Consider the following 24650-nt stretch of genomic DNA (forward strand, 5'->3'; position numbering starts at 1 on the left):
TTTGGCAAATGTGAGACGAGGCCTTATGTTCCTTTTGGGTATCCGTAGTTTTCGCCTTGCAACTCTCCAATGGAATCCATTTTTGCCCAGTCTCTATCTTATGGTGGAATCATGAACACTGACATTAGCGGAGGCGAGAGAGACCTGCAGTTCCTTAGATATTCATCTGGGTTCATTTGTGACTTGGTGGACGAGACGTTGATACACTCTTGGGGGAATTCTGGTAGGCCGTTCACTCCTGGGAAGGTTCATCTCTGTTCCAAGTATTCTCCATTTGGAGATAATAGCTCTCACTGTGATCGCTGGAGTGCCAGAGCCTTTTCCAGCCTGATATATTTAAATAATTTTCTTTCTGGTCTCTTCTAGAATTTTCTTTTGATCACTGCATACTGTGCTGCTTGTTGAGACCTTTTAGCCAAATTCGTTGCTGAAAAGGTTCTATTCAAGTGATGTTAAGATTTAACAGGGCTGGCAGTAATCAAGCCTGATTTTATCTAGTCTAATTGAACGCAATTATAAATTAAAGTTCATTGGTTGAATGAGTAACTAAGGGGGCAATTACTATTTCACACAGGGACAGCTGTTGTTGGATAACTTTTTACCTTCAATAAATTAAATTACTGTTTTAAAACTGTATTTTGTGTTTAATCCTGTTGTCTTTGTCATATATTCAATTTTGTTTGAAGATGTGAAACAATTAAGTTGGATAAAAATGCACAAATAGAAGAAAACAGAAAGGGGGCAAAACCTTTTTCACACAACTGCATATACAACTGTATACACAACTGTATATCTCCCAACTGTCCGTATTTAGGTAGGACTGATCGAATTTGAGGGCTGTATCCTGCCTGTGGACAGCTTTGTCCCGAGACAGGAAAGTTGTGAGGTATGTCCCATTCACTGCCACTCTGTGACCGGGCGCTGCATGCACCTGTCACTGGTACATGTGGCAATGAATAGGTGTTTGGAGGGGAGAGGATGGTGTTAAGGGACAGTCTTGCACGTCAGACCCGCTGTGCAAGCCCCTGGGGGGTGTGGCCATGTCTTCTCCATGAAAGCCACGCCCCCTTCCATCATCAATCCCGATTCAGCAAAGTTAAGCGGTATGCAGCTGCACATCAGATCCACCCATTATCAAGAGAAAAAATTCCTCTCTCTGCAACAGACGTTTTGCTGAGCTAATCAATATGTAGTTCTATACAAATAATGTGAGCTGCAGCGTTTCTTGAAAAATCACACCCTATTGTATGTTCAAAAATGACAGGACCACCTTCTGCATAAGCCTAATACATAAGGATATCCCTCTTGTTTAGAAACACAGTCATACCTCTCAAAATTTACCCAGGTACAAAATAAGATACGCACAAACACGTCTGATTTGCTGTATGCGAATCTGGACAGTTGGAAAGTTGCCAGAGATTGTTATTTCCGCTATTTCCATTAATAGCAACAAAGACAAGCAATATGAAAGATGTATTGGCAGATAATCCATGTAAAATATCTGATTGAAATTAAATCCGTTCTGGCTCCAAAGCATCACTCACACTGAGATTTTCACCTTCATGTTTATTAGAAAAACTATGCTGCACATTAAACACAAATGTGCATACTAATTTTATATTATCAAAGATAATGTGAATAGAGAGCAACAAGACCCACTGACTCCCTCTCTTACTCTCACATACACACAGTCATTTACTAACATAGCTGTAAAATTGCAATTGCTTAGTAACCCTCTCGTCTTTTTCCTTAAAATAGGTCTAATTCGTGATGGGGGTCTTTCTCTCCCTTTATCTAAATTAAACAATCAGACGTTGTGGCTACCTGCCACACAGCTGATTCCCAGGACTTTCTCCTTAGCTGTCCCGGATCCCTTGCAAGATGGGTGCTTCTTGTCGTAGGCGAAATCAGTGGCTTAAGTAGATTATTCCCCACATGTGGCTCATATATCCAGTGCTAATACCTTTGTGCCGCGTGGCTAAGTTCCCCCTCCACCCCTTGTTCACTGGCCTCCTCCCACACTGAATATCCACCCGATGCCAAAACAATGTAATGTTACAGGCCTTACAGAATAATCGGCCCGCATGCAAACACTCAGAGGGCCACATGCGGCCCTAGGGCAGCCTGTTGCCCATCACTGCAATAGTCTCATTTGCAGGGGCAGTCTGGGCTTGGGGGCAGGGGGGCATCTGCCACCCCGGCCCGGTTCCATAGTGGGCTACCTTTGGGTCAGGTCACAGGGCCACCTGCTTTTTTTTCCCTTTAAAATTTTCCCAATAGGCTGCCGGGTCGAGTCTTGCCCCCCAGGCTAAATTTTGCCAACCCCCCCTTCCCAATGCTCATTTCTACTATACAAACTAAACTAACTGCAAATTGGTTATGGGATCTTGCACATTTGACCTTTTGCACTTATGCTGGTACATAACCCCATTATTGGGAAAGTTACCCTCTGTGCTGACAATATTTCTTAACTCTATAAGCTATCAGGTCCATATATGCATTTCCCTTAAATACAATTGAACAAATGCTGGAACAGATTGTTGGGCCTGAGCCAACCCTTTTCTTCTGACCCATGTGTGTCCAACTACAGAAGCTGGGAATGTTGAGGCTAAAAAAGGCCCTTTCAATGTACTGTTTATCATCAGAATTACACATGATGAAATCCAATATGCTTCATACAACACGCCACAGCTGCATACAACAATGGCAATGGAACCTGATTATTACTGAAGCATTGAACCAGCATGAGATGAAATGAAAGACAACATGAAAACAGACCGAGCTGTTCCTTCTCATACACATACCACAGCATTACGAATAAAAGCTAAAACAAATACATGAGTGATCTGTCCACTGGTTTTGTGAAAAGTCAGGAGGCCGTAGTTTTGCATTGGAATTTGTAAACATCCATCAACCACCCTGCAGTCTCATATGCCAAGGAAGCATCACAGTGACCTCTATGAGCTGACTTAAGATACACTAGATAAAGATGTTCAAGAGCAGAGGAGAGGAAAAACTACTATAACTTGAAATTATTTCAATGGGACGCAAGTTGCACTTCAGTAGAAAAGCGCTGTTCTAGGCACACTCGGCCCAGTGTAAAAATTAAGACTTGTAACAAGATTTTATGCAATTAAAGCAGCAATCCCATGAATAAAATGGCTAACTAGCACTTCCTCACCCCTACTGTACTGCACTTCTATAAAAAAAAATGTCCCTGATCTGCCTCTCAAAATGCAAGTGGCCACACATGCAGCTCAAAATACTTTTGCAAGTGCGACAAATTGTATGCGACATGTAACTGCACTTGCATCCAACTGTGAATCAGCAGTTTATGTCTAAAGAGTCTATTTATCAACACTTTCTATGCCACAAATTATGCAGTGACGCATGTAGTATCAAAGCTATTTACCAATTGTCATAAGTTATCAGAGATTTCTCCTGCATTATACCATCTGTTGTACAATACCGCAGTCCCCATAAATCTCAATGGGGACTGCAATCTGGACCTACTTATCAAGGTCTGGAAGACTTATCTTTTCAGGGTTTGAGAACGGCGTTAGCAGTAAATATGTCTTACATAAATGTCTGGTTACACCTACAGGGGAAGTCTGCATTTTTTTTGTGGACCCCCCCCCCCCACTCCCCACTTGGGAATCCTGCCACGTGCTGACCAGACTGGAGCTGACTTTTATTTTGGCAAGGGGACCCCACGCTGCAGTTTCCCCTGCATAGTGCTGGTAAAAGCAGGGGGACCCCATGCTTTTTGTCTCCCGCTTTTTTTTTTATTATGTATTTCATTTTAACACTGGTTTTAGCCAGCGGGTCCAGTGCCTGTTTATGCTCATTTAATGTTGGTATTTTCACATCGGCAGGATAAGTGTCAGCATTTCTTCTGTTTTAAATTTGTACCCAACCCGTACATTTTGTACCCGTATATAGTATGCAGCTATGCCAAATTATACTTACTGTCGCCCCCTATTCACCAATAATAAATAGACCCCTTAGTTTGCTGAAGATAAAGATTGTGACATCTCTGTCAAGACAATGACTAGACTGTGATATCTATGCATACTGTGACCCACTTTAGAGTATTGGCAACAAGATATGGAACTATTTTGTTCATGTGGCTTTTAGATGCTTGTACCAAGTGATATATTTTGTTCTTTCTAACCATAAGGAACAACAATGCAAATAATCGACTGTGCTGCATTTTTCAGTTTTTGTTTTATTATTGAGAACCAGTATCTTATGTTTAAGGATTTTTTAGTTATTCTGTCTCTGAGTGATGATCTCAGGCACACACAGACAGCTTACCAGCCTAGGCCAGCATGTTTGTGCTTTATTTCAGTTTATTTTGAACGCAGCAGGTCCATGCTAATGGTCATCATCATCAGCACAGATCTTGCACGGGGGAGGGCAGCCACGAAAGATACGACACCTAGAGTTATATCTGTGCTTCCGATAAAACGCAGATAAAAAAGCGAAACTCAAAAATGTATGACCTATGTGTGTAGGGCATAGAAAGTCTTTAAATGAAATAGAATATGCGGCCAAAAAGTGCCGGAACTGAGTTCACAAATTAAACCCTGGTATTTACTCCAAAGGATTCTTGGCAATACGTGTTTATGTTTCTGAAAATGCCAGTGGATGTGGATTCTTGAGAATGAACACAGTTATTGTGTAGAACTAAAGAGATTTTGTTGAGACCCATCACAATGCTGTTTGGTAGACAAAAGACAGTGTATATCTCAGCCATAGGATCCAGTGCTGCTGATGTCTATTACTCCTGTACCTTACCATGCATATGTTACTGCTTACTCACTATTCATCACTTAATAAAAAATGGTTTTATTACAGTTTATCGTATAAAGTGGATGCACTAGCTTTCTTTGATAGCTGTCCAGTATGGAGCAGAGTCATTACCTAATGGAACCCTAAACTTAAAATGTGTTCTGAATTGCCATGAGATTGGTTTTGGAGGAAAGCCGTTTTCCAGGCATGATGACTTTACCTTGCGAGACTTGCTCAGATTACCCAGTATTACAAAAAAATGCAAAGAATTGCCGTCGCTATTTTGGAATGTTTTTATTAAATATTTTCCAGAGTGCATGCAACATTAAACACACGGTATTTTAAGGAAAATAAATACCTCTTCAAAGATAAAGGCATGCTGCTTCTCTCTGTGTCAGGGACATTGATATTCCTGACACGGAGAGTTGTTTGTGTAATTGTTAAACTGTACCAATCTTGGGGATCTATTTATTAAAGTGCAGCAATAAGGCTGATTGTTGCTGCAATTTATCATTATATCATCGCGGGGCCAGTTAGCGATACTCAGCTGCCTCTGCGATAATGGTCCGGACCAGTAAGAGGTAACGTGGATAGATGGTTCATGCATGAGAAGTGTAGTTTAAAAAAATCCCAGACTTAAAAAAATAAATAAGAGAAAGAACATTGCTTAAGAATATATGTAAAATATGTCTAAAAATAAATATTCACAATTGTAAATAGTGCCTTATTTAAAAATTATTATTATCGTAGATTTGTAAGGTGTGACAGTGCTCTGATGCGCCAGTAAGGAAAACAATACATCCATAAAACAGGGACATACAAGGCAAACTAAATAAATGCAGACATGAAAGCAAAGGGTATGGAGGACCCTGCTCATTAGCGAGCTTACATTCTAAGTGGACGAGGGCACAGCTGAGTGAAGAGATGCGAGTGCGGCTTAGAGTGGAGAGTGGGACAGCTGAGAGGGTTTATTAGTGTGAATAGTATCATCAGGGATAAAGTAAGCTTTGAAAAAAAGATGGGTTTTCAAACAGCGCCAAAAAATTTGAAGGCTATGGGAAAGCCTGATTGGGCATGGTAGGTAATTCCATAAGTGGGGAGCAGCACAGGAGAAGTCTTGTAGGTGGGAGTGAGAGGTGGTTACCAGAGACGAGACAAGACGCAGGTCAGAGGTAGATCTAAGAGGGCAGGAGGGAGAGTATTTTGATATGAGATGTATGCAGGGTTAGTGTTGTTGAGAGCTTTGTAGTTAAGGGTGAGTAATTTGATTTTGATTCTAAAGGACACAGGGAGCTAGTGTAGAGATTTGCAAAGTGGTGCAGCAGATAATTTACAAAGCATTTGATGTGCAATATGCATACAGGTGAAAATAAAATTCCCTTTCTCCGGATTTCCCATTATAAACATATATGTCTTCCTTCAGTATCCTTAAAAATCGAGACACATCAAAACAAACTTCTCATGTGCCCAATTTTACTAAACCGTGCTTAAATCAGGCACAGCGCTGCCCACAAATTCATAGGCTCCAGTACCCTTTCCCCACAAAAATGGGGACTGTTGGATGCGTGCCCTACTGGGCTGAATTTTTGGAACGCAAGACCTATATGGCCTCCCATACAGAACACATCCAATTAAACACAATTACATTTCTGTTAAGTGTAAATGATTTTCATTAAATACCGTATTTTCCGGCGTATAAGACGACTGGGCGTATAAGACGACCCCTAACATTTCCACTCAAAATATAGAGTTTGTTATATACTCGCCGTATAAGACTACCCCCTCTTCCGCACACCTTCCACACACCAAATAAAACGTAAAAGAACATCAGATTTGATTTCAACATGTTAATTTATATTCGAATGCCTATGACATGCAGGAAAACTGTCACAAGGCTGTATGTTATCAAACATGTACAGTAAACATAAAACAGTGCAAGTTTATTAAACGTAATTCACTAGTCAATGATAGAAGGAAGATAACAAATAGAGGGAGAGAGCAAGTGCGCACTTACCCCTTGGCATAATCTTTAATGCTTTTTCATTTGATTTCCAGTCCCGAACCATCTTTTCTGTTACTCCATATTGTCTTGCAGCAGCACAATTATTATGTTCCATGGCAAAGTTTACAACTTTAAGTTTAAAACTTGCATCATATTTCTTTCTTTTTGCTGGTGCCATGATAGGGTTGATAGGGGTTTGACTGCTGGACATTTTCTATGCTGTATTGTACTGTACAATGGTGCACTACTGTGGTTGGCTGTTGGCTGTATACAAAGCCTGATTGGATTGGTCCCTGCTCCCTGTCTGCCCTCCCTGTCAGCAGTACGGGCCGGTCACGCCGAAAAGGCTGACACCCCTGTATCGCTGCTGATGCTTGCCGCAGCCACGCTGATGACCCGCCGCGGCCGCACTGGATACCGCGCGATACTGGACCCGGTGTATAAGACAACCCCCCCACTTGGAGGCATGTTTTTCAGGGCAAAAAAGTAGTCTTATACGCCAGCAAATAGGGTATATTAAGATGTTACTATGAACAATTTGCATTGCATTTATAATAAAGCAAGTTTTATTTAAACTAAAAAAGATTAAAAGAATACGATCACTATGTGTAAATAAATGGTCCATACTGAAAATTCTCTGACAGCTTGTTCAGTTTAAGGTCCCCACAGAGGATAGGAGAGTACTACTTGCAGCTGGAAGAGACAGTCAACGCTTCAGTCGTAAGAAGGTTCTTTACTGTAAGAGCCTTACAACTGTGAAACACACTTCAACATCCACTGAAATTGGCAGCCACTGTGGATATATTTAAGAAAGCATTGAATGTTTCCCTAACAAAGCAGAATATACAGGGCATTAATAACCCTATAAAAGTATACTGACCCAGGAAATTCTTAGACTACCAGTAAAGCAAACTGGACTATGCTTTATAGGTTTATTTTTTGCTTTCCTCTGGTGTTTTTTCTTTTGAGAATGAAAGGTTACATTTGATGGACATATGCCCTTCTTTCAACCTAAACAATCTTGTGAGTATGCAACCATATAAAAGCAGATTTGTTGACCATCTGGATTAAATATATTCAGGATAATGTAACCCAATTACTTACTGTATAATTCAGCAAATAATAGATAATAATAAACCATCTTGGCCATATTAGAATAAACTTTGAAGCTTTATTTATTATTTAAACGATATCAGCACTGCTTATAAAAGGTCTGTCTATGCCTACACTACATTAGCATCTGCTAATGTGCTGAACACATGTGAATTGTTATAGGCAATGAGTTAGCCCAAACTAATTAAATCAATTGTGGTTGGCTTACTTAGAACACCTTAAAAAAAATGCCTCTCATAAAACTAAATCATGTTTTGAACACCGACCTCCTGTTTGCACTGGATAGAGGCTGTATTAATTCCGGAACATTTGTCAGAGTAGAATGGGGTGACATAATGCTACCCAGTTAATATTCAGGATAGCAGTTTTATCTGCAGTGCCTTTCACAGCACAGCTTCAACAATGAATATGTACTGATTAATAGCCAATAAAATACCTAGAGCTTTCAGACTAGAAAATAATTTCCAGTAGCTTATGAAAAAAAAAATGCAGGAATGTAAGCTGTTTTTTCACCTGCTTTCAAAGGAAATTCTTGGCTATTAACCACAAAATCCTCCCTTAATTCAGTCTACATAACAGGTTATAAGACATTGCCAGTTTTATATTACACCTACACAGACCTCAATGCAACAGTGCCACCTAGCGCTCAGGTGCTCAAAATCCAAGGAGCTTGGACACATGGGTGAACTTGTCCTAGGCAGATATGTTATTCCCAAGTAGTGTTTAGAAGTAGCTACTGTTACAAGTACATGAGTTCGTTATGTGTAGAGATGTATGAAAGTCTATTCTAGCAGATTCACCCGAATTCAGATGCATATTTGTGAATTGCTACAAATTTTGCAAATGACGTTTTCTGCCACACTACGGTGGGAAATTAGGAATGAGCAGTAAAGCCCCAAAAGGTTAAGGCTAGGTACACACTGAAGAATTTTCCGACTGATGTGTTATCTGAAATGATTGTACCTATGACTGAAGGTCCGATCAGTCGGACGATTAATGCATACACACTGACATGATTTACCTTCAGATCTGTGCTCTTCATCTGGTCCTCTAGTCTTCAGAGAATGACAGCACAAATTCATTCATTCATTCATTCCTGTCACATTGTCAAATTTGTTAAAACCGCCTTGCTATAGCTATACACATGTCCTAACAAATTTGGTCAGCTTATGCAACTCTGAAACAAAACATTCTGTCTCAGAACGAACAAATGAATTATTCCTTCTACAGCACTCTCTACATTTATTCACTGGAACATTTATTGCCAGCATCGGCTGAAAAGAGCCCGACTCTGTAAACTCTATGGAGATCGTGAGCATGAGTGTATAAACACTACATGATCGGAAGGTCATTGGGAGGAAAATATCAAACAGAACGACAAACCAAATGAGCTGACAACCGACACTTTGGAATGACTTTCAAACATCATCATGTCACTGTACGCACTAACACGACTTCCGACCAAACGGGACGTATGTCGGCTGATTTGCCCGAATATTGGACAAAACTTCTCCAGTGTGTTATACATTTATAGATAAAACACTACATTAGTTCTGTTTTGTCTCTCTAATTTAAATTGGGTAACATGTAGGTTCTATATAAATAAATATTAAAATATAGAAAAGAAAATAGTCTCAACTACAATACATTATTTCTGACTAAGAGACTGTAAATCTCTGACCTTGTTTCCTTCATTACATTATTTCTGTTTTGGAATGTGCAGATTATTGTTAAAGCAGTCACTAACCTTCAAAGCCTTTCAAAAAGAAACTTCCAACAATGGCAATGTTTAATGAGCTAAACTAACCCTGCAGACAGTCGATGGATTCCTGAATGAGCTGGTGTTTAATCAGTTTCCTGGAGTGGGGGTTAATAATTGACTCTTACTGTACCTACATCTGGTTTTCTGATGGCCGACACACCAGACACATTTCATGCAGCAAGGGATGCTGGGTAATGCTAGGATGAAAACCAGTCTCCACACAAGCATTGTTTGTATACAAAATGAGTCAGGCCTTTTGTCTTAGGGGTGTAGAGTGCAGTAGGGTGAAGCTTAAGGGAGAATACATTAAAGTAGAAACAACGGGTCCTTTAATCTCTAGTTCCTGACTACTCTCCATGTGGAGGACAATGGTGGTACTCTTGCAGCCGGTTATACCACCCTTCATGAGATCTCAAAACTATTTTAAAGTGGATCTGTTACCTCTGCATAGTGGAGGCAGCCAGTATATGTAATGAACCAATATTCACTCTTCAAATTTAACAAGAAATAGTATAATTGGGACATGAGCCAGGAAGACACAGCAACAATAAATAGCGTCTTCTCCTTTAAGATTAGAAGATTCATCCTAAGTACTCCCAGCTGTGGGTTACATCATCGCTCTGCTGTACGTCAGCGGAATAAGCGGAATATAATAAAACTGTATTATTTTCTTTGTACGTTTGATGGTACTCACTGTGCTATAAATGAATGTCATGTGTTTGCTTAGTACTGATTTGTCTCTAAAGTACAGCAATTCAGAAATGTTCGGCTACAAAGTATAAACATGTCAAGATAAACCTACCGATAGTCGACGTGAAAGCTGATTGAGTGGAGATAAAATGTCATCAAATAATACACATATGACGCAGCCTCAAGGCAGCATCTCGTTCCTTTATTTCCAGTACTACGGGCAAAAAGCTAACTTTCTCCAGATACAATGGCACAAGCTATATATACTGGCCAGACAGACAAGCTCTGGGCAGACACCAGCAGGATGATGCAAATTGTGATGACAAAATTTGCCGTATAATGTACAAAATGAGCATTATTAGTACATCTACGTTTCGGTTCTATAAGGGACTTTTATCAAGACATTCAAGAACGAAATGTTGATGTACTGATAAAATATACCAATAAACACACTTGGATATTTGGATCTGGATGGAGCTTGATACTTTCAGCTTCTATGTGGAGTGGACAGAATCTCAGCTGCATAGGGAACGGCGGCAGTAACCAGTGCCGCCTGTATAAACAGACAGCCAGTTATTATCAGTGCAGCCTCTGCTGAGATTCTTATCTCAGTTTGTGAGTACAGTGGGACTAATTGCCATGTGTGTCCTAGATTAACCCCTCTCGAGCCACATGGTTTTTAAGGGTGAGCATATGATCTATAAGCTGTCATTATATATATATATATTTTGATATGCAATAAGTTGTTTACTTATTCTCACCAGGACGGCAATTGTACCTATGGTTATTGTCCAATCTGACCATTGATACAGCACGTTATTACAGTGCATCACTTATTAATGCCATTAGGGGCTTTTTAAATTATTTTCAAAAATAGCTTTTACGTACTTCTGTTTGTCTTATTGGCATATACTGTAATATTATTAAGGCACTAAAATATCTGTTTGAATCTAGTTTTTGGTAGTTGTGGATATATATTATATTCACACTGGATAAGTGCTTACAGATCGACACATAGATATAAGCAAATATGAAACTTACACTTTTGCTGAAGATCCCAGCTATTTATATTAATATAAACTACATGGTGAAAAGCATGCTGACACCCAAACATCACATCCATAAGTGCTTGATCACATCCAAAATCATGGACATTAATATGAAGTTGGTCCCCCCTTTGCTGCTAGAACAGCCCCAATGCTTCTGGGAAGCCTTTCCACTAGATTTGGTAAAATGGCTGTGGGAATTCACATCCATTCAGCCACAAGAGCATTAGTGAGGTCAGGAACTGAAGTTGGCAATAAGGCCTGGCTCGCGGTCGGCATTCCAATTCATCCCAATGGTGTTCGACAAGCTGAGGTCAGGGTTCTGTGCAGGTCAGTCAAGTTCTTCCACACCAAACTAGGCAAACCAATTTTTGATGGACCTTGCTTTGTGCATACCTGCTCCACCAAACTTTACAGATGGCAGTATGCACTCAGGTAGGAAACGTTCTCCTGCCATCTGCTAAACGTCATCAGACTGCCAGATGGGGAAGAGCAATTAGTCAATCCAGAGAACGCATTTCCACTGGTCCAAAGTTCACCACTCCAGTTGACGTTTGGCATTGCGTATGGCGAGCTGATGCTTTTTTACAGCTGCTCGGCCATGGAAACTCAATGCTGATGTTGCCTTCAGAGGCATTTTGGAACTCAGTAGTGAGCGTTGCAACCAAGGACAGATAATGTTTACTTGCTATGCACTTCAGTACTTGGTGTTCCCATTCTTTGAGCTTGTGTGGCCTACCACAGCTGTTGTTGCTTTTAGCCATTCCTACTTCAGAATCTCTAGCAAGGCAGTAACTTGATGAAATGACTTGTTGAAAAGGTGGAATTCTATGGCAGCGCCACGTTGAAAGTCACCGAGCTCTTCAGTATGACCCATGCTAATGTTTGATTATGGAGATTGCATGGCTGTATGCTTGATTCTATGCACCTGTTGGTAATGGGTATGGCTGAAATGACCAAACACACTAATTAGACGAGGTGTCCACATTCTTGTGCCCATGCACTGTATATTAAAATGTTTTATTAACTTAAGTGATTTTTTTTTTACCACATCATATTTTCTTATAGTTCCATGTGCCCGACCCAGCTTACCTTTACAAAACGCTCTACACTAGTTTCCTACAATTACAATAACCTGTGATGAATGGATTGATGTTGACAGAGTTATTTCAAGATTGGAAGGTATGGATTTTGTGTCAGTGGCTAAGATTGCTGCCACTCCAAAGCAGAATATATAAATAAAATAGCTAATGTATCTGTCACCTACACGTAGTGGAGGCGGCCATTTTGTCGGCTGAAGTGGTATTCATGAGAATGTAGCATGTAACTAGGAGCACGCTGTGTCACTGGTTTCTATCGAATATATATGCTTAATACCGGGTCAGCCAACAAAATGGCTGTGTGTAGTTGACGGGTACACTTTAAAGCACCGATGGGCAACAGGCGGCTCTAGGGTCACATGAAGCCCTCTAAGCCTTCAGTCTTTGCCCCCAGCTCCTTCCTGTTTTACTGTCAGTTTTGTTTGTAATAGTATGTAAGATTTATTTAATTTGCCTGCTCATAAGTTATTACAGATAGGTGTCTCTTTCATTGAAAAATATGTATTTATGACTGAGATTAAGGGTAATTGTGCAGCTTTTTTGAAGGTTAGAGGGCCACGCCCCTGTATCAGCAGCAGCAGCTATTTATATAGCGCCACTAATTCCGCATCAGGTTGTCTATCACTGCTGGAAAGACATCACAACAACAATAATAAATAGCATGTTTCACTTTAAGATTTTAACACTCATCCTAAGAATCCAGCCAGAGAATCCACTCTGTAATTGTTCATTTCACATTCTGATTGTGTGATAACCGCATGTTAACAAGAAGCAACCTCTAACTCACAGGAGAACAATGTAGGTTAAGCTTTAAATACCAGATCTGGATTCGGAGCTCCACAGCTCACGCTCCGGACGAGAATTGCCAGATACCTGCTAATACACATCATTTACAAAAATACCATTTAACTTACCATGCCACAAAAGGAAATAATTGTAACTGCAGGGATCACTCCAGCAGCATGTGGTTTTAATAGTTTAATTGCTCCAGCTATTTATTACTGTTTCACAGGAAGGAAATGTTTGTAGTTCTACTTTCAAAGTAATTGTTTTTTTGAGAGCTCAGATATATACGCGAGCTGGCCTTCAGCATTATTGGTTTGTAGTCATTAGCTTACTTTGGCACTACTTAAAGCAAATAATCTCATTTTCTGAGCTGGCTTTAAAATAAACAATGTTTTATAATCCATGTCTCATAAAAGGTCATCATGCTGATATCTGCACATATTTAGCTGGCCTGGTAGTCAGTGAGTGATATAAGGAATGAATGCTTAATATAGGTAAGCATGAAGTTTCCTGGTGGGACAGTCATGGGCAGATTGGTCTCAGACACCAGCTGTCAATCTCAAGAGCCATGGGTACCACCCAGGGGTGTGTTTCATAGGGGTCAACGGTGCCACCTTACTGAAACGCTCAAACATCTACGACGTTAGCTTTTCTAGGTAAGTATTGTAGTATAATAAATCCACCTCTGAGCTGTGCCATGAGAAAACAGCAAGGCAAAGAAGGATTGCCATATTAATGTCTTTGTTGGACTGACTTATTATGATAACTTGACTAATGTATGCTGAGGTGTAGCAAAAGGAGAGTAACTGTGGGGCAATATTCCTTGGATCACACGAATAAGTGGTTGGCTCACCATGGCTCACAGAGCTCCTCTACCTTGTGGTACTGGATACGTCCTACGGTCACTCAAAGCAAGAAGAGTTGAACATAGGGCCATTAACATTGTGTGAATTGGGTGACTTTGCTCTGCGCATGCCCACTAAAACCACGTGACGGGGAAATGAAAGGGAACATTCTAACACCGGCCAAGTACAGTAATGGTTTGTTTCCAGAATTCTGAGCCGATGCAGAACTGAACCCAGACATATATATGCCTTTTACAGGCGTATTATTTGCACCAACCTTACTGTGGCCAGTTTTAAGGAATTCTGAGCCCACTACGGCTGTGGGCTCAAACATACAGCCCCAAACAACCATATGAAAATCTGTCAGTGGGGAGCAGCCATATTGCCTGATCTAGACAGCTGGATTGAAGAATCATCCAAATATATAAAACATTGTTCAGTGACACTGACAGTGAAACTGTTCACCGATTCAAGAAATCAAAACAGATTTTACTTTCCAAATTACATTCAGTAATTAAGTGCCCCTGTAACAACAATAAGAATTATTTTCTTAGTGTTCTATTCTATTAAGTTATGATTTTGCATACAAAGGATTACTTCTTAATGTTAACTGCATTCCTTTAAGCAATCTACTAGAGAATAAGGGCTGTGTTTTGGTGCTGAACAGCATTACAAATAATATATGTCCAGATCTTATTTCCATCCAACGCCGGCTCCACATGCCCAGTATGTCGAGCGGCAGCCAGCCTACTCCCAGTGCGGGTCAGCTGTGCTTTCTCCTTCCTATTTAACAATGTGGTCAGCTGCCAAAGCACATTCCAGACCCTCTCTGATTAAAGTGGACCTGTCACAATCAATTAACATTTTCGGTTTTTATAGTACATCAAAAACCACCTAGAAACATGCTAGCCTCTGGCTCCAAGACTGATAACTCTTCTAATTATTTATCATTATTTTCTACTCTTTGTCCCCGCATCTCTCTTTGAGAATCACACCATACCCTATGTCAGGGAGGAAACAGATTCAGCAGGCATTGTAGTGGTTTAAATAAAAAAATTAAAAAAAAAAAAAAAAAAAAAAGATATTACAAGTCAATTAGCTTTGAGAAGAAAAATATAAAGTGAACTTCAAAGGATCCTATGTTCACCAAGCTGTTAATGTTTAAAAAAACCACAACAATGTTTTATGTGGCAATAATATATAAGATCCACACTAACAAACCTGCTGAAAGGTCAAACTTAAAGGACATGTGTCTTCTTTTCAACTATATATCCCCATGATCAAAAACCTCCACCTGGTTTAGCATCTTTGGCATCCTTGTCCGCTCTCCTGAAATGTCTGGGAGACTCCCGAATTCCAGGTAGGCCTCCCACTTGTAACAATAAATAAATAAAATGATATAAATATATAAAATAATTATTTTGCATATATTGGGATTGGAAATGCTTTATTTAAATAAATAAATAAAGCATGTTTTTTTCCTTTGAATATCTTCTGTTATCGCCTCCCTGTGACGATCCTCGTTAAACAGGCTTCCCCCAAGTTTTAGCCTTTCATTGATAGGGAGAAGGCCTAAATAGAGCCCATAGCCCATGAAGATGGCACAGAAAGCCTCCCAAGTACATGGGATGTTCACTATCTCATTAGATATTATCAGTATCTATACTTGCTCAGAAAGTGAAATAAATGGTTTGCGCTGCACCCTGTTTCCACACAGCGAGGGAGAACACAGGCGTTGGTGTCTGAAGGTTGAACAGATGGAGAGGTCGGCCAAAGTCGAGAACTATTATCTCACTTAACTTTTACCCAGGGGCAGTACATATAGTTCATTCTAAGCTAAAGCCTTATTATTTAAACCCTTGCTGTAATTATTATTTTTTGTTTTGTAATTAATTTGCCACATCTGCTGCCCCCCAAAACATGCCGCCTCGGTTTGCCTTATTTTAGATAGGCCCCCGGGTGACAGGCCCAACTTTAAAGCCCTGGGACCAGAAACTGCATTGGTTGCTATTATTCCAGTCTTCAGAGCATCTGATCAAATAGCTGCTATCTCAAAATCTGCACAACGCAGATGTAGCTCTCCTAGCAGAACAAACTAAATAACTTTACTGATCGCTATCTGCCTGAAAGGGAAATGAAAAATCAGAGTTTTGTGCTAAATAGAAATCATTCACAAGCGACTCCTGTTGCAAATTAACTCATTTGTGTTTGGCTATTTCACAACCCGACTGCAGATAAAGGGCAGGTACAGGGAGTAACACCGCTGGGGCCAAATATCCTTGAGCGCTATCATTATCCTCATCGTTACAATCATCGTTTATTTGTAAGACACCACAAAACTCTGCAGCACCAAACAGTCACAATGATGACAATGCCAATTTGGCTGTATAGTTTGAGAGGGATAATCTTCATATCTGATCCGGGTCTCAACTACCCATCATCATCATCATTTATCTATATAGCGCCAACATATTCCGTAGCGCTTTACAATTGGGGACAAACATAGTAAACAAACAAATTGGGTAAAACAGACAAAGAGGTGAGAAGGCCCTGCTCGCAAGCTTACAGTCTATGGGACAATGGGAGTTTGACACATGAGGTTAAGTCAACATTTGCAGTTGGCCCAGCCATGACTGCAAAGGTAAAAGTGACTCATAAGCTAAATGATCCTGTCACACAACAATGTTGGTCAAGGGGTAGTTGTATAATGGATGGTAATAGGGTAATGTAGTGAGGTTAAGAAGAGGCTGGTTGAGGAATATTATAAGCTTGTCTGAAGAGGTGGGTTTTTAGAGAACGCTTGAAAGCTTGTACACCAGAGGAGAGTCTTATTGTGCGAGGGAGAGAATTCTATAGAGTTAAATTTAACTTGTCCTAAATTTAATGTCCAGCTTCCTTCACTGCTCCTTCCCCCCCCCCCCCCAATGTTTATGTTCCCATGTTTTCTAAAGTCATTTCCAATTGGCTTTTTAAAAGGGTCACGTCAGTGTTTGTCACTCATTTCGTTTTTATTAAAATCAGAACTATATAGCAGAACGGAGGTACGCGTGAGCACTCCTGGGTGTGACGTTGTACAGGTGGAGGGGGCTGTCACACCGGCACCTGTCACCATCCTGGTCTCTCCTACTCGCTTATCATCAAGCACCCACCCAAGGATGGCTCATTGTTTTCAGCCTTTACCATAGGAATACATCAGGACTAAAACCTTACTACATTTTTCTTTCATGTTTTCTTTTTACTTTGGAGAACAACTAATCTTATTTTAAAATGAATTTCATATCTCTCTGTCACAATTTTGCACACCCCAAATCTTTTGCTCCCCAAAAGCCTCTCCACCTTAGGCTGCAGCATGGTCCTCTTACTCTAGCTATAAGGCTGGTTTTATATTGTCACTTATCACAGAGATAAAATATCTCTCATTGACGTCATTTATCAAAATATATTGCTGAGGCAGCTGAGCGATCCCAAGTTGCTCCGGTGATACTGGCCCGGACCAGTAAGGTTTAACACGATATTTCCCCCGGCCAGTCACTGCTAATAGGCGCATAGGGTTATCGCCAATGATAGTAGTGTTATTGCGGGCAGTAACCCTATAATGTATTGGGGGCGAAATAAAAAACAACCCTTATCGCTGACAAAAACTCCCAATAGGGCTTTTGAACCCATTGATTTACAGAAAGCTTGAGTGCTATATACAGACAAGCCTGGCTTTAGCAGATGCCAGAGTCGGCCACCTGAATCTGTTACACAACTGTAGAATGCATAGGAATATTGAGGCTTCGTTTCCCATTCTGAGGAGTCACTTAATGATCCATCAATTATCTGAACGAATAATTTCACATTGTATTGACAGTGTAATATTCCTGTTAAATACCTGTGCTTCTTTCACTTACCTGATTGACGTGATTCAATTTATCAATGATCTGGTTAATTACAGGTTCAGTACTCCTGGATTTCCCTTCATGGTTGCTTGTTTGAACCTTTAGGCCATTTTTCACTGTGTGAGGATTGAACCTGAAGTAAAGAATTGACATATCACAAAGAAGTTAAGATTGATCTGTGTATTGCTGCCAAGCAAGAACACACCATAAACAAGGCAACTCTTATGCAGTACTCGGCTTAAATAGCATGTTATTTCCATAAGATATCAAGCCTACTTATAAGACAAATAAGTAGTAAAGAATATTGCCGCCTTTAGGCAATTGGCTAGAAATGTTTCTTTCAACTTTTATTAATGTTTTCATTTATTTTTCTGGCCTTCTTCTGTACTTTTCACACCAGGCAGACATGTTTATTTCTGCTGCCCTTGAATATGACACATTACTGCTTTCTGGATAGCATTCAATGCAGAGAGCCTAGCACAACCCAAAACAAGGCAAATAAACAATTGTACTTAATGACGTGAATGCATAGATGAAAAACACTGACGTTAATATAACGCAATGAGTTCAGTACAAGTAGCAGAAGGTCCTCTGCAAACTAATACACTACAGCGGTCCAAAGATGGACCTTTTCTGAAATAGATGGTAGTCACAGGTGGCACAAAGCCACTGGGTAATGCAGGGGGATGGGGTTAAGCTGCGGCTCCAAAATGCTTAAGGCCCAAGTAAGCCCCAGCCTGTGGTCACTGATTATGTTGAGGTTCATGTGACCATATGTGCTTCCACCAGCACAAGGTAAAGTGATTGCGAAAGGTTGGTAGAGTGCATGTGTGGTGAAGGGGGAAGGGCAGCGAGGCCATAGCTCAAAGACTACGCTACTGACTATAATATCCTTATAAGTGAAGCATAAACCATCAACATTCCAATTCTTAGTTAAATAAAACCGGTAGCATGAGAAAATATCAATCTTATGCTTACTCTCACTAAGGAATTAATATATCTGCTACACACAGGCAGAGATATTTTTTTTACATGAGACTAATAATTACATTTTAAAAAGTTTTGTGTTCCAGGTCAATGTAAGCCTGTACAAATTGAGACACTCCCCTCCTAACTTATTAACTTATTGTTCACATTTCAAATTCACTTATACAGGCATGCTGAGATACTCTTTTATGTCTAACACATCTTTCACATGCCTCAAGTTCCTTCTTAGAAGGTTATTCCACACCCTGTCTCCTGTTGCATGAAATGAAGATCAGTCATTACAGCGCTTCAAACACAGATCAATGAGATGTTCTTACAGCGCCATCTAGTGTGCACTGACAGGTAGCCATGGAAATAAATACATTCTTTACAACTGTAATCTAGCTTTGCCCAGCGGGAACGGAAAAGATTTTATAAGATGAATGTGTTGGCTAGGTAGGAATTGGGTAATAAAATAAAATGTGTTTCTGAGGAGGGCGGCTATTGCCAATGTTGATTTTAGGTTATACATAGAATACATAGGACTTTGGGAATAATTAACAGATTCTGTTAAAACTATCTGGAGTCAATGAAGTAATACAAACCTCCTAACTTTAGGGGCCTGTTCTGCCATCCTGCCAGTCAGCACCTTTATTAACACTGCTGGGAAGATGTCTGGTATGGCCTCACTTACCATGGTGAGTGGCCAGGGCCAGATTACCCGATGGACCCCACCACCCGGTATCCTAATCTTTTTATACTGTCTAATGGTGCCTGGATTCACTAGGGGTGGAAAGGGCAAACAGGGACTCCCGGATCTCCCGCCAGTGCTGCATTTACTATAGTTTAAGCAGGTGGCGCAGAAGCTTTACCTTACAATACAGTGCATTAGTCCATTAGAGCATGATTTGTACACCCCAGTGCCTGGTATCTGTATTTGTAACATACTTGCCAACTTTTGTGTGTTGGCCTCCGAAAGTTCCCAGGGGGAGGTGGGCGTGTGAGGATGGGGCCCAGCAAAGCGACGACGTGTGAATCGAGGCACTAAGCCCCACTCCCACCACTTCATTACCGAAGGGGGCAGAATCCAGGAGAGTAGGCAACTATAAAATCATACTTGCCAACGGGCTCCCGGGAGAGCAGGCATATCCCGCATATGGCAACATGCTCCTCAAAATTATGCAATTCGTGGTGAATTGCGTCATTTTGGCCCCGTCCCCTGTGGAAAAACTGCATTTTGGCACGGGGGCGGAGCCAAAATAACAAATTACCGCACCCTGCCCATCCCACCCTCCAACCACGCCCCCCCAGCCTGGGATCTACCGGAATTAGCTTGCCAAAGGTTGTATGTGATTAGTACATATGCCGAGTTCCTCTAACAGCACTTAGCAGACGTTTGATTGACATCTGGTGCTCAGCCTCACGTGACTGAAGCAGAGTCACTCACAGTAAGCAGACATCAGTGATTATCGCTAGTTGGAGCTTAGAGGTGAGTACAGCAAGTTAAATAGAACTTACTTGCTTTAATAAAACTTTTTTTTTTTTAAATAAAACATATTGAGAAGAACTTAAGCAGACCAGTATTCTACAACCTGTTGCCCTCCAGTTGCTATCTGTTATCCCCAGAAGCCTGGTGTGCTGGGGCTTGTAGTTCCACAACAACTGGATGGCAGCAGGTTGCATAATACTGGTTTGCTTCAGAAGAACTGGTATCTGGGCAGGGCAGAGTGGAGGAGGGGGTCCCAAACCAGTTTATTGTCTGGCGCCCCATCATCGGCTATTTATTCATGAGGTCTCAATCCAGGTTCTGGAACCCACCAATGGTGCGCATGGCAGTTTAAATGGCGAGGGTGGGGTTTCGGGGAAGCCTAATACTTTTGGGAGCATACATTCCTGTTCACGTACCCTGCTAACATCATTCAGGTACCCCCCTATTTACTTATCTACGGACTGATAAATCTGAAGAGTTTTATTATTTCTGCTTAATAATCATTCTGCAAGCAACAATTACCAGTCAAATATAGATATATTTTTGTTATTTTGTATCACTACAATTAGAAGACTGACATGCAAGCAACCAATTGTTCTTCCCAGCATGACAGCCAGCTAACATTGGGAAGGGCAACCAACCTAACCTTAACTTGGCATATTTCCCCTTTAAAGAATGCTGTATATTATTGCTATTTGTACAGATGCAGACAATGTTATTGTAAGATTAGTGGAAGATTTGGCAATCTCACAGACATATCTTAGAAATTAGAAACTGACGTTTTCCCATAGACTAGTTCTGGTTTGGTAAATTGCCAAATGGGACAGAAGCCAAACTTGTAGTAACACACAAACACTGAACCTTTTATCACAAAGTAGAGTTTTAAAGAACTACATAAAAATGCAGAATGGATCTCAGAACTGCAGCAGCCATTAAGTGGACGGCCAAATTACTCAGATTAAAATTAGGTTAATTCAGAATAGACAGCGCAAACGCCCTCCGAGAACAATTAATTTAATATCCTAAACACTTGATGCTTATAGGACATGAAAAAAAGATAATTACAGTATTTCATATATAAATATAGATCAAATTAAAATAAACCAGTTAATTCTAGGAGAAATACATGTCTAATAAATTAACATGAAAGTGCAGTGAGTGCAGATTCCTTGGGGTGATGACCATTGGGGGCTGTAAATGGGGTAAGTAGTACCCAAATAAAGCAAAGCTAAAAAGGCACTTAACCCTGACACAACGGGCCTGATTCATTAAGGATCTTAACTTAAGAAACTTCTTATTTCAGTCTCCTGGACAAAACCATGTTACAATGCAAGGGGTGCAAATTAGTATTCTGTTTTGCACATAAGTTACATACTGACTGTTTTTTATGTAGCACACAAATACTTGATAGCTTATTTGTACACTGAAATTTAAAGTTGATATTTGTGTGCTACATGAAAAAAAAAAAGTCAGTATTTAACTTCTGTGCAAAACAGAATACTAATTTGCACCCCTTGCATTGTAACATGGTTTTGTCCAGGAGACTGAAGTAAGAAGTTTCTTAAGTTAAGATCCTTAATGAATCAGGCCCAACATCTGGGAACACTGAGTCCTGCATTATTTTCTATATGCTTTTAAGTTTGCTTAGTACAAGCCAGCCCATTTCATCTTCTGCATAATAAAATCCATCATTTCCAGGTTATATGGCGACTTGGGTGAGTGATACCTGTTTCTCTTTACATTTTCTTATTCTTGTGTTTTCACAGCATTCTTCAGAAATGTAGAACACAGTGCGGATTTTGGCACCCTAAAGAACATCTTCCAGAGGGCTGCGTTACATTTTTTCCTGCTTACTGTATGTTTAAATCATCGTGTATCAGAGAACTTGTCACTACACATCATGCATGTATAATGAGACACTACACAAGCGCCCGCGAACTTGCAGTGCACATGTGCGGCTCTCTTTCATGTGGAGAGGACCAGCAAATATCTACCATGTGTTGGGTAGAAGCTTTCTTTTTTTTTCTTTCACCCACATATGCCAAGATTACTAGCTGGCCCCGGAGTGTACACGAGCATATGGAGACATCTCAAGTTAGCCTCTGACTCCACATGATAACACTCTGTGGAGAAGAAAGCATATTTCTGAGAAAGAGAAGAACCATAATGTTGGATCATGTAATTAGAGATGAAGCAGGCTCATTAGAAATTCCGTATCCGTCCTGGCAGTATAACTTGATAAAGGATAATAGCTTCCAAGGGTGTAACGTCTGTAGCTGTCATTGCATTGAAGCCCCTTAGTACCTAAGGCCTGGGATACCCAGATCTGCACCTCTCCTGGCTCTCTTAATATATTGCAACATATTGGTTTATTTAGGCAGCTGCTGGGGGGATAAAAGGAATGTATCAAATTGCTAAACAATTAATTGGTAGAGATGAGCGAAACAGTTTGGCAAATATCCACCAAGATATAAAACTTTCAGTTTGGGGGTCTTGAATCAGATAATGAAAGACAGTTAAGTCCATGGAGAGAAATCATAATTAAACATCTGACTTTTATTTTATTGTTTTTTATATAGGTGAAGGATATTTGCACAGAGCTATACACAAACTTATCAGACACAATTTCCCTGCTCGGATGAGGTTACAATATAATTTTGGTGCTTAAGTGGCTTGTCACAAGGAACTAACAGAGTGATTTCAACTACTAGTATTGTAGTGATACATAAACAATACCTTTAATCACTGAGCTACCTCAACTGACCATTAACTTGACAGATACGTGAACTCGGTCATCACTTTCCGGCAACTCTTCTTGCCAAACATGGGAGGTATATTTACAGTAGTGAGTACAAAATTCCCCCCCCTGGGAGCAGTAATACAAAGCAGGAAGGAAACAATGTAAGTAGTGTTTTGACCGAATGACCAAATTAAACATTTGAGCAAATTATTAGATGAAAATAGAACAATGGGTTCCGTGGCTGGCACCAATCAGATTACGCAACATTTACCGGAACGAATGGCACAAACTCTGCCCACTTCACAGTATTACTATGCCGGTGTGAAATGTAAAACATATGGTCATCTCTGTCAAATATTACTATTATCTATTGTTTTAGGATGTGGGAGATGTCAGCGAATGGATGTGACCTCTCAATTTAGCAGTGTTGTGAAATGTCCTGTAGGACAAGGAAACCTTCATAAATCTGGTCTGAAGCCCAGTTATTTTTAGCTATTGTAATGACAGGCTCATTGATTATAATGCCTTTGTACCAGGGAAGTCTCAATAGAGATATTGGCTGGGTGATTAAGTGCACTGAATATACAACAATAATTCTAGGAGATTAGTTGGAGACACTGGTTCAAGTCCCTGTTTTGCCGTCCTTGTAAATTTATTCTAAAGTTTTGCTTACGAACCTGTGTTCAGCAATTCATGCAAATATTATCATTATTATTTATTATTATGCTTCTACTTCTATAACACCAACATAATGCCCTGCGCTGTACAATCAGAAAATCTCATTCAGGCACTTTGTTGTCCCAGTGGAAGTTGCGTCACATTTCTCCGCAGACACACAAGTGCCTAAATTAGACTGACTTCTGCTGGGCTGGTAACACTATACATTCCCAATCATAGTATCACAAATATCAGATGGCTCAGGAATGGTCTTCTTGATGTGACTGAATGGTTTCCAATCTCTATTTCTGCTAACACGAACACACCATATTCATACTCCTGGTACTGATAAGCCGATTGGATTGTAATTCTGTCTTGACTTCCCAGTTAGCAGAATAGCAGCAGATCCTGAGTCCCACCAGTTGATCAGCACTTCATCATATAAGCACAAGCTTTCCTTCTTATTGGCAGATAGTACTTTCCAACCAAAACCTCTCTGTTACTTTTTCCCCTCCAAAAAGTCCCTCTTTTCCCTCTGATACATAAGTCTGTATGGATGCACTAAGCACCGTTAGCAACAAAGTGGTTCCTGGAACCCTAATTCAGTAGAGCAGCATCCACTCTGCATGTAACTGTGGTGTTTTAAGGTTCATATAAATAGGGTTTGAGCACCTTTTTGTAATAATTCTTCATTTTTTTACCCAACTGTGTATACCCTGTTTTGAAGAGGGTGGGATAGAACAACCTTGTACCCTGTTTTGAAATGGGTGAGGTAGAAC

The 24650-nt window shown here is 40.3% G+C and overlaps 1 protein-coding gene across 4 annotated transcripts in view; it reads right to left on the minus strand.

The window, feature by feature from the left end:
- GPC3 (glypican 3) overlaps positions 1 to 24650 on the minus strand; it is a 301135-nt gene that overhangs the window by 122886 nt on the left and 153599 nt on the right. For all 4 annotated transcript variants that reach the window (XM_075187254.1, XM_075187253.1, XM_075187255.1 and 1 more), the window contains one exon: positions 18032 to 18152. In XM_075187254.1, the coding sequence (XP_075043355.1) occupies positions 18032 to 18152 (121 nt within the window). The remainder of the gene's footprint in view (positions 1 to 18031; positions 18153 to 24650) is intronic.

This window comes from Mixophyes fleayi, chromosome 9 (assembly GCF_038048845.1).
Source record: "Mixophyes fleayi isolate aMixFle1 chromosome 9, aMixFle1.hap1, whole genome shotgun sequence".
Lineage (NCBI taxonomy): Eukaryota > Metazoa > Chordata > Amphibia > Anura > Limnodynastidae > Mixophyes > Mixophyes fleayi.